The sequence below is a fragment of the Vicugna pacos genome, chromosome 13 (assembly GCF_048564905.1).
Source record: "Vicugna pacos chromosome 13, VicPac4, whole genome shotgun sequence".
Classification (NCBI taxonomy): Eukaryota; Metazoa; Chordata; class Mammalia; order Artiodactyla; family Camelidae; genus Vicugna; species Vicugna pacos.
Window position 1 is genome coordinate 20,390,234 of NC_132999.1, and position 16,313 is coordinate 20,406,546.

Genomic DNA, 16,313 nt, shown 5'->3' on the forward strand with positions numbered 1-16,313 from the left:
GGGCCACACGCCTGAATGAATGTTTAGAAAAGAGAGAGACTGGTGTAAGATGGGGACATTGGGAAGGTCACTGAGGTGGGACTTCGGGTCAATCCTGAACAGGAACAGAAGAGGAGGCAAGTGGGGTCTAAGGGTCTTGGGACATCCCCCAAAGCACACCACGTTCTACTTTTTCATCATAACACAATTTACATACAGATCCTCAGGGTCAAGGACGTATTTTCAGTTTCTTGATCACCTAGCAACTTAGTTTGACCCTAATGGTCTCCCTCCACTCACCCTTAATAAATCACAACTGGCTGCTACAACAAACTTGCACCTATTAAGGACAAAGATTTAATGCTGTGCTGAAACCTTCTCTTAAGTAAAAACGAAAAATTGACTCACTCCACCGTATTTCTTCCTAGAAATGAAAACATTTATAAAGGTTTCCTTGGCCACCAAGGAAAGAAAAATATGTTTATCGCTCTGTTTAATCCCCACAGATTCAGTGAGCATGCTGCTGAGGAGGCCCCCAAACTTCCTGTTTCAGGAGATGTGATCCTCTGGAAGTAAAATTAGCCCTCCCTGGCCGAACATGCTTGCTGCTTTTCAGATGTGTACACTTCATCAGGGTTGTTATAAATAAGCTGTATCTTGACTTAGGACACATCAGCTACCGTTGCTATTTCAGTGCTGCCTTAGAGGCTAAGCTTTCACTGCAGGCAGTGTTTACAGGAGAGCAAATGGCGGCACAGGCTTGCACACTTACCAGTCCCGAAGCTCTCCTCCCCACAAAGGGACAGCTTGCTTGCATCCATCAAATTCCCAAAAAACTTCCAGCCAGTTGGGGTCTCATACAAAGCGATCTTTGTGGCATTAGCCACCCTTCAAAGGCATGAAATCAAAGTTACATCACAGCAGGACTGCGAGCGTAGCCATGTGATGCATTGAAAATAGCAACCGTTATTGTAATCAAGGGTCCCATTTAGCATCGCTCAGAGATACACATAATTCTCAGATGGGTGGAAAATCATACAAGAAAACTTGTGCACAATGGGCTATTCTGTGTGGAGTCAGAGGAACGAGGAGAAGAGGATGAAGAAAGAATTAATTCAGGTCACAGAGTTTAATATTTTAGAAGAAGCAACAGTGGCAAAATGTGCAAGGCTGTTTGGGGGCTACTTAAACCCGAGTGTTTTGGATACAGACAGCATCTATCTCCATTCCATAACGGACAAAAGAGTGATGTTCTGATGTGAGTCATAGAATACGGGGTCTAGGAGGTCAGTAGTTTACAGAGAAGGAAACAGGATCCAGAATGTTATGTGAGCAGTCCAAGGTCGCACGGCCAGGAAGACCCATTGCCTGCTGTTCAGCCGCCCAGCCAATGCTCCTTTCATTTCCCCAGAAGGCCCTGCCAGGACAGAGCCGAGTGGGGTCTCTCATTTGCACCAGCTATATCCACATGGATCCATGGTACCTGTCCCCTCCAACACATCTTTCACTTCTCCCTGTTTGTCTTTACACTATTTGAAACCTTTAAGGGACTTTTTTTAAGATCCTCTTCCCTTTGAACAAGAAGAGTTACCTACATGTCATTCACTCTTTCAGTGAGATGTGCTTTCTAAGATGTTGGTCTTATTGCTAGCAAAACGATATCATGTTTCAATTCTAATATTTAAGGAAAATTAAATCTGATTTTAAAAACTGAAAATACAACAAATTTTTTTCTGGGTAATGAGGGACTTTCCATTGTGATTCTTTATGTGGATTATCCATTTTTGCAAAAATTGGGAGTTAAACTATCCTTGAGTTACACAGAAGGTAGTTCAGGACCTGATAGATCTAACGTACAATGGTGCAGCCACAAACCAGCTCACCACTTCAGATGGAAGGTGTGGAGGCAGAAGTCCCAGGTTCTAATTCTAGATTCTAATTCTAATTCTAGCTGTGGTGTCCTGGATGGAACTGCCAGCCACTCTTTCGGTTTTCTCTTCTTTAAAATAAGGACTTATATGAAGATCAGTTGAGATGGTGAATGTGAAAAAGCACTGTGCCAACTACAAACTACTATGTGAATATTAGCCATTACTCTCTTGCCAGCTGAAGTAAAGTCAGCATTAGTTCTGTAAAACACACACTCACACATACACACACACACACCCAAAACAGGAAACCAATGCATGGTCCAGTGGTTGGGAACAAAGGTTCTGGGCTCAAATTCTGCTTGCCATTTACTTAGCTGAGTGACCCTGGGCAAATCAGTTAATGTCTTTGTCCTTTTGTTTTCCCACCCTGTAATGCGGGGTTATATACAGCATTTACTTCCTGGAGTTGGCCTGAGAATTAAGTGACTTATAACATATCAAGTACTAGCATAAGGTCATTCAATAAATACTAGTTATTATTAAAACAGCCTGAATATATACATTCGCCTGTTTTTATTCATTCACTTGTTCTTTATCCTTTCATCCAGGAAACCTTTATTGGACACCTAACATGATCTAGTTAATATTCTCCCTGGTTTGTCCTCATTTGTGACATATTTTTTCATTGTTTTTATGTGATCTGTTAGGCTATCCTAAAGCTTTTGCAAATGAGATAATATTCAATAAATAAATCGATAAGCAACTCAGAGATATTAACTGTTTACTGTCCCTGGGTCCCTTCTTTCTCAAAAACTGAATGTATTTTTTTAAAACTATTTTAGATTTCTATATTTCATATTTTAGATAAATGAACATTTACTATGTTTGTGTCTGTATGGACATCTGATGGGGGTTGAATAATGAGTGTTTTTTGAAAGTTCTGTTTAAACACTGACCTTACATCAGACTGCTCTTTCACCCAAATGCTGGGCACGTTGCTGAAGAAAAGGGAGTCTCTAGAATGATGTCTTGACTACAACAAAAATGCCATCCACTCATTTATTCATTAACATTGCATCATTCATTTTTCAAAATGATGTGTGTGTGTCCTATTATATGCTAGGCACACTGTGGTCAGGCAGCGTTTAGGATGGTAAATAAGACAGTCTTTTCTCTGTAGAAGTTTTGAGTCTAGCAAGGCAGACAGTCAAGCAAACAGGCTATCAGAACACAGTGTGGTAAGTTCTGGGATGGAAGACATGCAGGGTGCTAAGGGAACACAGAAGGGGGACATCTAATCTAGAAAAAAACTTCACTCATTCTTTTATAAAATAAACATTTACGTAGCACAGACTATGCATCAGACACCCTTGCTGGAAGAGGGGGAAGGCTGTTCCCAGCACTCTGATGGGCCTGGTGAGAACCAGGGGAGTGGAGAGACCTACCGGTCCAGGGCACCGCTGGTGGGCATGCTGCGTGCAAAGCCGCGGACCCCGGTTTGCTGGAAGTATGGAATGCTGAAGATGTTGGCAGCAATGACGGCCACGGAGTCGGAAGGGTTCACGAAGAACCCATGCTTGCCCAGAATCATGTTTCGATCCTTTGGGAGAAGGAGGATTCAAAGGAAGATTTTTAATCAAAGTGCTGAAGAAACCAAACTCCCTTACATGGAGGTTTTATACAATTTAAAAAGGATACATTTATTCAGACTGGGTTCTAAACCCTGGATGTTGTTCCTAATGGATCTGTGCAGTAGCACTGGGCCGATGGCACCTCCACGCCAAAGAGCTAAAACTGTTTTCAGTTAAAGTGCAAGCACCAACTCTTCTGGGTCGAATTCTTTGTTCTCCCTCCAGAGGCCAGCGGAGTTTAACCGCCTGGACTTTTTCCAAACTCTGGAACCAGTCACCTCTCTTCTCTCCCAGAAGAGACAAGAGATCACAATGAGAAAAAATGTGGGCTGTTTAGAGTCGGGTAGGTCTACAAGGCATCCTTTGAGGAACAAAGCGGATTTCCTAGAGGAAAGGCTTCTAAATCTGGGCCCCTCCATTTGGTGCAGGACCCAACAAAGCATGGGGTCACCTTCGTTGCTTCCTTGGTGCCTGACATACAGGAGGTACTCAGGTAACAGAGTACGGAGGGAAAACACCCGTCATGCACTGCAACAGAAAGATGCACTCAAACAATGCCTGCTGGGGACTCCAAATTTCCCCAAATCCTGATATGGGAAAAACTGTTTTCTGGAAATAGTGAATTCCAACTGATGTTAAAGAACAACAGCAACCCCCCAAATATATTTTCAATGATGTTAACATGTGTAGCATTTACTATCTCTGAGATACCAAACCCAAGACACATCCCCTCCTTGCCTGTTATATACTCACCAACACAAATGAAAGAACATGTTTATTTAAAACATTAATTGTAGCAAAGGAATAAACTGTTAATTCTTTCATTATAGTTTCATCTTTCTGCTAATGTGAATGAACAGATGGGTCTATTATAAGGCCAGAACCCTTCCCAGAGATTGAATAAGTAGCCAACTGCTGGCTGAGAGCAAAAACCCACCTTAGGACGGGTACCGAGAACCCAACCAGCCTATGAAGCACCAGTCATGCCATCATAACCAGACCCCGATCACCCTGCCCCTCTTAGCAAACATTAAACACATGGGTTACATTTCAAGGACTCTTATTCTGTTCAAGAAGGTCTTCCAGTAATTGAGCCCTGACTCCAGGTGTAATGAGGGAGCTCGACTGGCACTCCTCGGCCCACAGGGCCTGCTTTTTCCCCATCTGTAGGGTCAGGCCTGACCTGCATCAGGGTCCACTTAAATGCACTTGTACCTACCCCATCTCCGTCAAAGGCAGCCCCAAAATCATGCTCTCCTGTCTTCATGGTCTCCACGAGGTCAGCTGCATAAGTGAGGTTTGGGTCAGGGTGGTGGCCTCCGAAGTCCTCCAGGGGAACGCAGTTAACTGCCGAGTTTGCAGGGGCACCGAGCTCTTCACAGAGGATCTTCTTCACATACGGTCCCACCACTGTGCAGGGCATGAAATGAAGAACCAGAAAACAAAACATCTGACAGTGTGTGAGGACTGGGGGACAAGGTGGAAGCGTTCTCGGGAGAATGGCATGAACAGCAAAGAGAACATGCAAACTGTATGCAGGGGCTGGTGAACAGAGAAATCTGACTAGAGTAGACAGTTCTACACAAAGGAGTAATGAGAGATTAGGTTGGAAAGGGTGGGGCCAGGAGATGAAGGAAAGACTGGGGGTAGGGCAGGGGGTGAACCATTACGAAGACCCCCACACACACCCATGCAAGCTGCTGCTCAACTGTTTTCTCGTCCAGTCCTTCAAAAAGGCTCATGAGGCACTCCAGCTTAGTGCTTAAGACCCTGGACTCTGGAATCAGTGTCTGAGTTCAAATCTCCGCTCTGCCAATCACTGGCTGTGCCACTTTAAGAAAGCTGTTTAATCTCTCTGTGCCTCTGTCTACCCCGTCTGCAAAATGAGGACAGTAATAGTAGCCACCTAAAAGAGTTGATCTGAGAATTGAGTGAGTTAACAGAGAGGAAGCACATTATGTTACAAACGTCTGCATGATGATGATCACCTCCAATTTACAGATAAGAAAACTGAGGTTCTCAGATGAAGCTGTTTGCTCAAAAGTACACAGACAGGAAGAGTGGGAGCTAGGATTCAGAGCCCTAAGCTTTCTCCTCTGTAAAGCTACTTGACAAACCAATTAAAAGAATACAACCAAATAACAGTAACAGTGGACAACAGGAAAAACCAGTCGCATACTTTAATGGTGGCAGCCAGTGTAACGACCAAGGATGCTCATCTCTAAAATGCTGAGAATGTGTTTTCACCAAGGAAGGTTTGACACCAATATAAGCCACAGAGGTCAGAATGGTATAGAATCCGTGTCTCCCATTAGGGCCTCATGTTAAGGAGGCTCCTGACACACACACATAATGAGGTCAAGGCCGCCAGGGCTGTGAGGGGGACAGAAACTGAGGCACTCAAGGAACAACTGAAATGCCTGGAGAAAGAAGTCAGCTTTGTGACCAGCTTCTCCTGGCCCAGGCTCTGCTCATTCCCCTAATGTGACATCTATTTTTGAGCTTTCTTGCACTTCCTATAGCCATTGCCTCAGCTGGGAATGACCATCACTCAACTTTCCACCGCCCTAGATCTTTCTTCATAAAAGCTGAGTGGTTGCCACCTCCTCCAGGAAACCTCTCTTGATACATTTCGTCAAACGATGCCTTCCTCCACACCCCAAGGAGTATTCAAGGAGAAGACCTGACATTCTATCTAACCCTGGTCTTGCTGGCCTGGCAGTGGTTGGTTTCCTACCCACCTCTTCTCCCCAAGCATCGCAAGCTCTTTGAAGGAGGTCCCAACTGAGTCCCTGCCTCCCCGCCCCAAGCATACATGTAGCAGCTACTCAATACATGTCTGTGAAAAGCTTTGATAAGTCAGAATAGCATTTGTCTGAACAGAGCAGGAGACCTGTTCTGTGGGACTCCAGCAGCAAGTTAGGCCCCAAGGGGAGAAGTTCCAGAGATGGAAGATTTCGGCCCATCAGGAGAAGCTTCCTAATTCACTGTGCTTTTGCAGTGTAACAGGAGGCCCTGGACCGTATCATTGAAAGGGTCTTCCCCAACCAGGCAGGCAGATGGATTCCAACACCAGGGAAAATTCCTGCCACTCAAAGATTCTAAAATTCTAAATTATTACAAACAGACAACCTAAGTGCTCAGGAATCCCCATATTCCTACATGGAAGAGAACTCAGGGTTCTGGTTCACAGTGACAGCTGCCGTCCCCACTGACCTGGCCACACAACCCACAGAGGAAGAAGAGGGAGAGACATACATCCTCTTGCTCCTGATTTAATCCTCAGCTTGCTCTGGTCATCTTCTAAGAAAAGGCACGTGTGGGGGGCAGGTGAGTGGGGGTGCCCGACTCAGGAGCGTGGTTATCACACAGAGCAAACAACGGGCCCCCTCGGAAATAGATGGGGGCATTTAGGAGGAATGTCAGGCATCTTCTGAGGGGGAGGGAGAGGCCACAAAAATAGCTGCATGTTACTCAAACCCTGAGGCTTAATGTGGAAACACTGACCTTCACACTACCTTACTGTGAGGAATTTTTGCTGCATGCAATTAGATTTTTATCTGCGTGAATATTACTCTGAGATGGTTGCAAAGTAACTGTTTAAAAACCGTCAGAGAGAGTCCTACGAAAAGGCTGGTTAAAGCATCAATGTACACAAAGTCGAGCGCTGCTTCACATCTTTGACAGAAGGGAATGAAGAGAAGCAGCCCCCTACCTCCATGCATGGCGTCTATTCGGATCTTTAGTCGGTTTGGACCAGAAAGTAGTTCTTTCAGTGCATTGAAATCAAAGATGTTTCTCAGCATCGTAGCATAAGCTTCCACCGAATCCACGATTTCCACTGTGAGAACAAGCAACATGAAAAGACGGAGGAACTAAACACATTTAGAAATATTACCCCTTGAAATGACTATATTGCTGTGAACATACAACGGCTATTTTTAAAGGACATTTATGGAGCAGCTCCCATCTGCCAGGGCTATTACATGACCTCTTATTCAATACTAACAAATCTTCTGAGAGGTAAATGTTATCTGTCCTGTTTTATAGAAGAGCAAGTTCAAGTTCTGAAAGATAAAGTCACCTGCCTGCATAGCTGGGATGGGGCACAGGGGGGATTCTGACAGAGGTTTGCCTGCTGGTAAACGCTATGGTGCTGCCACATTGATACCCTGTCTGTCTCCATGAGAAGTGCATACTGGTGTCAAAAATAACAGAAAATGTAACACATACTTTTCTTTTCCTTTTTCCAGGCCCACTGCCATCAAGACTTAACAGTAAAAAAGCAGAGAAAAATTTTTTAATGAATCACTTTCATATGTGCTGCTAAAGGAATAAAAGAAATATAAAAATTGTTCTTGTTGAATTTTCAGGGGTCTGAACATTTTCAAAACATGAAGAGTTTAAGAAATTCTCTCCTGGTGTTTTCTGAGCCCTAAGAATGTCTTTAAGATGTACCAAAGCACCCTTTTCTCTTTGTTGGGACGCAACTGTCTGCTCCTGGTGGGTAGGTTCAAACAAAAAATGCATCCCATAAACTTGCAGTCCAGAGGAAAGAATACATGTTAGAGCAGAGTCCAAATGCAAGTCACATTGCTAACCAATTCATCCTTGTTTTATTAATATGAGTAATTTATAAACATTTATTCTACCAATTATTGTCATACTTTGGCATTCAACAACAAAATGTTTATCACAGCCGCTACAGAGGGAGTTTCAGTTTAGCCCCCAAAATGGTCTAAATTGATTTTCCTGAAAACAAAATCAAAGCTCAGGCTTTAGAATCATTCACACCTGAGTTTGACTCCTAGGTCACCACTCACTGACTATGTGACCTTGAGTGTGTTACTGAAACTCTCTCAGCCTTTGTTCCCTCATATGAAAAAAGTGAATACTAACAGTGCTGCCCTCACAGGGCTACTGTAGGAATTAAATGAGATAATGCATGTTGAGAGCTTGGCAGATAATAAAAGCTCCGTAAAAGACAGCTGTGAACATAATCTTATAGGTCTTCTCGTCAAGGCCGTTCCCTTGGGAGGTATAGAAACTGAGGCTGAGAGGTTTGGAAATGACCTACCCAAGGTCACACAGCTGACCCCTCGCAGGGCCCTGACTGCCCAGGTCTCTAGGCTCCCAGACCCAATTCCAGACTTGCTAATTAATGCATGCAAAGCTTGGTGACCACAACCTTTCCAAAGATAAAGACCCACGTTATTAAAACCTTGAAAGGAAAACCCCTTAAGTCGGAATGAGGAGTAGGTAGGAGAAGAGGGGAGTAAACGTGCCTGTGAAAGGTTTGAACTTGTTTTCCAGGTCAAACTGCTGCTTTCCCAGAACCCCTAGGTCTACTTTCAGGTCAGGGCAAATTGCATATTCTTCGATTGTCTTGCTGATTTGGAAAATCTTATCAGTTATTGCTTCTGGGGCAGGACCTGGAAATCAAACAGCAAACAGTGGGTCATGTTGCGTGGCTGACGTGGAAAGAGAAAGAACACAAAGCTCAACAATTTCTCTTCACTAGCACATCTTGCCGTGCCCTCACTTAGGCAGCAAAGTTTCAGGAAAGTTTTATAAAAGAAAATATGCCAATGATCATTCATGCATGGTTTCTCAAATTCAGGATCAACAGAATGAGAAGCATCTCGTTTCACTAAAAGGAAACAAAGAGCTCCCTTGCTAAGGATCAGAGGGAGAACCCTCTCCTCCCAAGGCCTCAGTTACCGGTTTGTCCCACGGAACATAAAACTGGCTGTCCTCACAATGACAGCAAACTCACCGCCATTGGAAATATTGAATTTGATTCCAAAATCTCCATTGGGCCCTCCTGGGTTGTGGCTGGCTGTCAGAATGATCCCACCAATGGCTTTGATCTTTCTAATGATGCAGGACACAGCAGGGGTGGAGAGGATACCATTCTGTCCAATAACCAAGCGACCAATCTAGGAGAAGAAACCCAGAACACACTTTAACATCAGTAAATCCAGAGCTACCACACAGAAATGCCAGAACAGGCAGATGGACAAAGAAATGCTCTGCTGGACCAGAAAAGATGTCCTTTAATGGGTATCTGAAGCTTGTGTTGTTGTTGTTATTATATTGAAGTAGAATGTTATTATTGTTGTTGAGTAATATTATTATTGACATAGAAACAGCATCACTGAACAAAGTCGTTCCTTTAAATAGATTTTGGGGACTTTTAGTTTTAGAATAGTGTATGATCCGGGGGTTCTGTGAGGCTCTGGCAAGGAAGTACAGAGTATTCACAACAAAGCCTTTTCAGACCAAGTTCATAATCTGGACACATTAAAAAATTGTGAGACAACTGACATTTCTATCCAATTCAATCACACTTTCAATCCACACTGGGAGAGAGGATATAAGTTTAACGAAGGAGTTTTAACCCAAAGAGAAGGCTTTTATAAACTAAAATATCTGAAAAAATTAAAAGGACAAACTTGATATGAAGGTCACAAGGTGTATCTCATAAATTTGTTTCCAGCCAAGCCTGGACTGTGATACAGGGGGTTCCTCAAAGTAGGACACACCTACCCAGGCAAGGGCACCCCTGGGATACCTCCTGGGCCCAGGGCGGGGGATGCTGGGAGTGTCACTGGGTAACAGCCAGAACCACCTACACCAAAGAGCTACTGGCGGTACTTTTGTTGAGCGTTCTTAACTCACCTTCCCATATCTCTCAGATGGTATCAGCACTGCACCTTTGCTAAAATGACAGTAATTTCAATCTGTTTCAACATGACCCAAGTTGGAAAAGAAGGAAGAAGTTCTGTCTGTTCCTCTGACTAGAGAAGACACGGCTGCTATGTGAAAAGATTTATAAAACGAGGAGTTTGTGCCCTTCCTCCATCCTCCCCCCGAGAGAAGGAAGAGACAGGAATGTTTTTAAGTTTTCCATTTGTTATTTCCTCTTGCTCAGCTCAACAAGGTGGAAGAAACGACTTGATGGTGGAAGATGTATTTCTAATGTCGAAAATGCCCATGAGATACCTGGATTGCCTGGGAAGCCTTCCTGGGTCTGTTAGCTTTGCACCTTCCCGTAGGTCACTGAAAGCTTGACTGCCTTATAACTTAGCCCCTCCACTACCAACCACCTCCCAGGAAGCAGCTGCTGGCTCTCATACGTCTCTCTCTCAACAATTTCAGTTATACTAATGCATTTCTTACATCCTGCCTCCTTTGGGAATTGATAGCTCCCTGCCTCAATACAGTGGGTTGGTAATGTCTCACCCCTCCAGCAGTTTCCAGGTAAACTTCTAATGAAAATAAAAGCCTATGGTCGAGCAGCTCCATAATTTCAATCGGAGGAGCTTACAGGTGGCAATTTAATCAGCTTAGTGGCTGGTGGAGTTAACTGAAAATTTTGTGCATCAAGCACACTGACTTTTACTTGGGACCCTGTGAATAATTATTGTGGAAGACGAAACTGATAAATGAATATTAAGCTATGCCATCCAAGTCACCCCCTAATTCTACCATTCCTTATGGTGAGATCTGCAGTCAGAAATGGTCCAAGACTGAGAAGATTATATGAGGAGGCAAGAGTAAGAAAGAAAGTTAAGAAAGGCAAAGGGAAGTCCATGGCAGGTTCTTTCTCTTGAGCCCAAGAACAGGTACAGCTGGCCAAAATAGTCCCTTCCAGGGCAGACTCTTTCCTGTAAATTATCCTCAGGAATATTCATCTTCAGGCTGATATTGGGGAGACATGACTCTATTATCCTCCTTCCCTTAAGGATGTCTGGAGCATCGTAACTGCTCCTGTCTCAGTCCCCTGCCTCTCCCCCTCCGGTACCTCCCCTGCCCTCCCCCCCACCCCGAATCCACCAGACCTACTTAGGCCCACCTAGTTCATTTCTCTAAACTGTAGATCCGTGTCCCTCCTCTACTCAAAAACCTTCTCTGTACCATATAACCCCAAAATTCCACTTCTAGGTATAGACATAAAAAGAAAGCAGGGGCTCAAACAGATATTGGCACACCCATGTTCATAACAGTGTTAAAACAATAGCCAAAGGTGGTAACAACCCAAATGTTCATCAAAAGATGAATGGATAAACAAAATGTGGTATATACATACAATGGGATAGCACTGTCTTAAAAAGAAAGGCAATTCTGATACAGGCTACAACATGGACGAACCTTGAAAACATTATACTAAGTAAAATAAGCCAGACACTAAAGGACAAGTATTGTATGGTCCCACCTGTATGAAGTACACAGAATGGGCAGACTCACAGACAAAACGTAGAACCAAAGATTCCAGAGGCTTGGGGGAGAGCGATGGGGAGTTACTGTTTAGTGCGTACAGAGTTGCAAATGAGAAGATGAAAAGATTCTGGACACAGCTAGTGGTGATGGTAGAACACTGTGAATGTAATTAATACCACTGAATTGTACACTTGAAAATGGTTAAAATAGCAAATTCTATCTTATGTATACTTTACCATATATTTTTTTTAAAACTCTTCCCTGGGCCCCAAGTGTCTACCAACTTAGAGATACACCCTTAGTCCTGCACTGAGAGTCCTTCACCAAACAGCCTTTCCTGCCTTCCCTCCTCGCCCACTACTCCCTTATGAATGAGTAACTCACATCCTGCTACCAAGCTGGATACCCCACTCCCCACCCCCAGCATTTTATAGTCAACCATGATAGGAAGCAAACTTTAAAATATTCCTTTTACTTGACAATAGGGCCTAGTGGTTTCTCACATTTCACACACAAAAAAAACAAGTTTCATTTTCTTTGCTCTGCTAGTCACACACACAGGTTCTATTCTCATTTCTAAAACATCTCTAGGTTTAAAGCTCTGGGGACTGAATGAGATATCAGTACCATAAAGGGAGCCCCACCAATGTCTTATTTTGTACATGAAAATTGCCTGTAAATGCAGACAGCTCTGTGCAAATAAAATCAAAGGCAGAGTATATTCTATTATCCATGAATGTACCAAAGAAAAGTGTACCAAAGAGAAGAAAAGAAATGATCTCCATTTGGCTCACTAAGCTGAAGTGCTCTCCTAGAATCAGCTCATGGGTGGAGGGGTGTTGACAAAGCTGAGGAAGGAACGCTGACTTCTACCAAAACCTGTGGCAATAAATCACTTCCCTTTAGATTGCCTCCCTAAGAGGATCTGCCCACAATCAAAGGGATGTTAAAATAGTGAGAATTTAGGATATGTTAGAAAAGGAAATCAAACTATCTAAGATTTGATAGGTTTTATCAGATTAAAGTGCTTTATCAGCCCACTAAATGTTTTACGTAATTCAGCTGGGGAGCATGACTGCTTTAACTGCAGCACTATTTTTAATAAGAAATGTCCTTGAAAAGACTTGAAAATATTGCTCAGGCTGCTTCAGCTCTAACAAATAGGCAGTTACCGTATTTAGTCAATTATTATCACTTAAATGTATTATTTAGCAAACCTTCAGATCGTAAATCTTAGGAAGTCTATAGGGTCTGCCTGAATTACATATTCCTACCACCTCTTCCACATCCTTTAGCTTTGCACAAAAATGAAATGAAGCCAAATATATCACAGCAAAAGGGACAGTGTACCAGAGCCACTCAACAATCTAGATATATGCAGAGAAATAATGTTCCATTCGTTCTCTCCCAAAAGATTAAAAGCATCTTAATACCATTCCCTTTGCAGCTCTCCTCAAAGATGAAATTTACAGCATGTCACATTTTATCTTAAAAATATGTATGCTTCATAATAATGTCATATTTGAGTGCTTCATCAGCAAATTTTACATGAGAGGCATTCGGATTCTGAAAATGGGTATAAAGGACACTTCACGTTATAAACAACAGGATCTATAAACACTTCTAAATATAATTTGATAATGCATGGTTTTTTAAATTTGGCCTTTGCAATCACACCTGCTTAGCATATTATTAAAATAGACTGAAAATGAATGCCCAATGTGTTTGGCTGCAATCCTAAATTTAATGTTCTCAGAATCAGAATCACTTCCAGAAGGGAATTACAACAGATTTTCAAAATTTATGAGTACTGAAGGACTGTGTGTGCTCCAAGTTATTGCTAAGTGCAATCTAAAACACTAAAAATATATTTTTTGGTCCCGCAGAGGACTTTCCAGAGCAATAACAGCAAAGTCCTGATGCCTGCCTTCCTGTAAATCAGTGGGACTGTGCAAATTGTTAAATTATCAAGATCAGTGCTTCCTGGTGTAAGATTCCTCCTGATTTGGTTAATTTAGCCAACACAATTTTTCACGAAGCAGCACTTTAGCAGAGCCTCCTTGTATTATAGTCTCACAGGAGTTATTATCTCTACCCTGCTGCACAAATTCACCACACACAGGGCTTCTTTGTGTTCAACGTCATTATAAGCGGGTTCCCCCATAACAGGTCCTCTTGGAAGGCTCACACCGAACATTTTCCAATCCCCTCCTAGCATTTCTGCATGACTACCAGGATCCACAAATAACAGCATGCCCTGGCTTTTGTTTTCCTGTTTGACAAGTGACTGAACTTCAACAAGGGAGCCATTGAAAGAAAACAAAATCCTCCTCTCTTTGCTACTCATTAGATCCTCATACACAGGAGAGTATGAGTGCCCCTCAAAACTAGTTAGACTGTAGATAAGACAGCTTAAGGCTGGGGCGCTTTAAATGCTTAAAGGCAACAGGTACTTTTTCAAGCAACAGGCACAGAACACAACATAAGAAACTGAACTTACATTCCCGTATCCCAATGGGACTGATGTAATTTCAGGGGTAATATCACAGTATACAATCTCTAAAGTCCCAATGAAACTTGACTGGATGTTAGTAGCACTGAGGTGTATACCACACACAAATCTTTGTACTTGTGTGCATTTGTGCAAAGTTAAGAGGTTATGTGGACAGCCAGAAGCACAGCAATACTTATTGTATACCAACCCCATTGGCGGCTGCCATCTGCACTATTGTTTCTATTGCCGATTTATTAAAGTACCGCCCATCTCCACCAACCACCAGTGAGGATCCCTGGCGATCTTTTAGGTCTATGGAAAAGAATATACTCTGGATGAAATTCTCCAGGTAGCACGGCTTTTCCTCGAAACAATAGGTTTTCTTCCGTAATCCACTAGTTCCTGGCTTCTGGTCGTGGTAGGGAGCTGTCGCAAAAGTCAACAGAGGGAGAGGACCTTCTTCCATTTTTCTATGTTTCCCAGAAATCCATTCATCAAAATCACTCATCTTTCATTTCCACCACTTGGCTCAGCGATGGTGTCCAGAAAGCAGTCAAGGGTCCCCAAAATAGTCTGTTCCAGCTGAAGCTGCAACAGCGTCTCCTGAGTAACTAAACTACAGGTCTTGCCTGGATGATCCCTGTCAGTGAGGAAGCGGGGTTAATTCCTGCTGTCGTCGCCCCTTGTGAAAAAGTTAAGGGCCACCCACCCACCCACACCCACACACAAAGCAGATCTTCAGAGTTGTTTGGATGAGGACATTCTGCCCACATAACCAAGCCAAATACCCTTCAATTATTTTTGCCTCATTTCCCCGTTAGGGTGGAGACAGGTCCAGAGGGCGCTGCAGGCAGCAGACTTCAGTTACAAACACGAGACGGCTGCCAGACTCCACTCCCAGAGCCAGGCAAAGGCGGAGCCAGTTCGGTCCCAAGGTTCGTCAACAGGACACCCTGGTGTGGCGCCCACTGCTACTGACACCCCTTAAACCGGAGCCTCCCTGGGCAGTCATCACTGAGAAGGCCATCTGCAGCTAAAGTTGTTCCATGCCATCTCGCAAGTTAAAGGTCAATCTTAAAATGGAAGTGAGGGATCTCGGTTACCTCTGGTTTCCTTACATCACCGTCATTTTGATACCCAAGTGATTTTTTTACTTCCCACTTGCAATGCCAGTTAGAAGGGGGAAAAAATCACATAACAGAACAGATCTATTCACTGGCCTACTGGACACCGAAGATGTAACAAAACAGTATTCAGTTCTAGAAGAATAGAGACCTACAAATATGCCCTGAACGAACAACAGCTTGGCCGTTTCCTTGAGTTTATGGACAAGTGGGGCTGAAGACGCATGAAATCCTTGAAAACATAAGCAGAATGGGGGGGAAGGGTGGGAAGTATGTCTTTCTGAGGGCATGAGGCTTGATTAAGTTATTTGGGAAAATAACATGAACACAAGATTAAATTTTATGTTTCAATATTCTCAGTTTTACTGTAGACTTGACTTTGAAGAAAACATTTTTTAGTGAAGTTTAAGTCCTTTGCATTTAAAGATCCTAAGACGTTGAAAAAATCCTACCTGAATGCATTTAATATCTAATGCCATTTCATTGAGATTTTATTAATAACCTATTTCAGTAAATACACCTGTGTTCTTTATCCGACTTGGCAGAAGTTGTCAATTATGAGGCTCCATTGTCAAGGTTTCAGTGAGCTTGTTAAGGATGCTTAAAAAGTAAATCAGGACTTGTTGCATCATGTGGCTGGGGAGTTTGACGTGCGCAGAGAAATAAAGTTTTCAAAGGGAAAGTCAGTAATCCCTTGAGAAACAAAATCTGAGTATTTTTTCTGCTAACTTGTCAAGCCAGGTCTAAAAGCAAACAGCCCCTGGGAGCAGCAGGCTGCCCTCTTAGGGCTAGAATGTCTCTGTGTTTCAGGGTGGCTCACACAGGACTAGCAGAGCTAACAGGCCCACGAGCAGAAAGCAGGCTATTGGCAAGGGAACCTGGTCTTCAAGTGGCAAACGGGGCTGGCCCATACGCGGGGAAGACCCGAGATGTAACATGAAAACAAGCCACAGGACACATCTATTATGTTGAAAACCAGTCGGCCAAAAGA

The 16,313-nt window shown here is 43.2% G+C and overlaps 1 protein-coding gene across 1 annotated transcript in view; it reads right to left on the bottom strand.

Moving 5' to 3' along the window:
• Positions 1 to 16,313, bottom strand: part of PGM1 (phosphoglucomutase 1) — a 46,850-nt gene that overhangs the window by 15,700 nt on the left and 14,837 nt on the right. Inside the window, exons 2-7 of the mRNA XM_006220176.4 lie at positions 9,258 to 9,420; positions 8,767 to 8,913; positions 7,197 to 7,322; positions 4,701 to 4,891; positions 3,296 to 3,450; positions 752 to 867 (exon numbers count right to left, since the gene is read on the bottom strand). Coding sequence (XP_006220238.2) covers positions 752 to 867; positions 3,296 to 3,450; positions 4,701 to 4,891; positions 7,197 to 7,322; positions 8,767 to 8,913; positions 9,258 to 9,420 — 898 coding nt within the window. The remainder of the gene's footprint in view (positions 1 to 751; positions 868 to 3,295; positions 3,451 to 4,700; positions 4,892 to 7,196; positions 7,323 to 8,766; positions 8,914 to 9,257; positions 9,421 to 16,313) is intronic.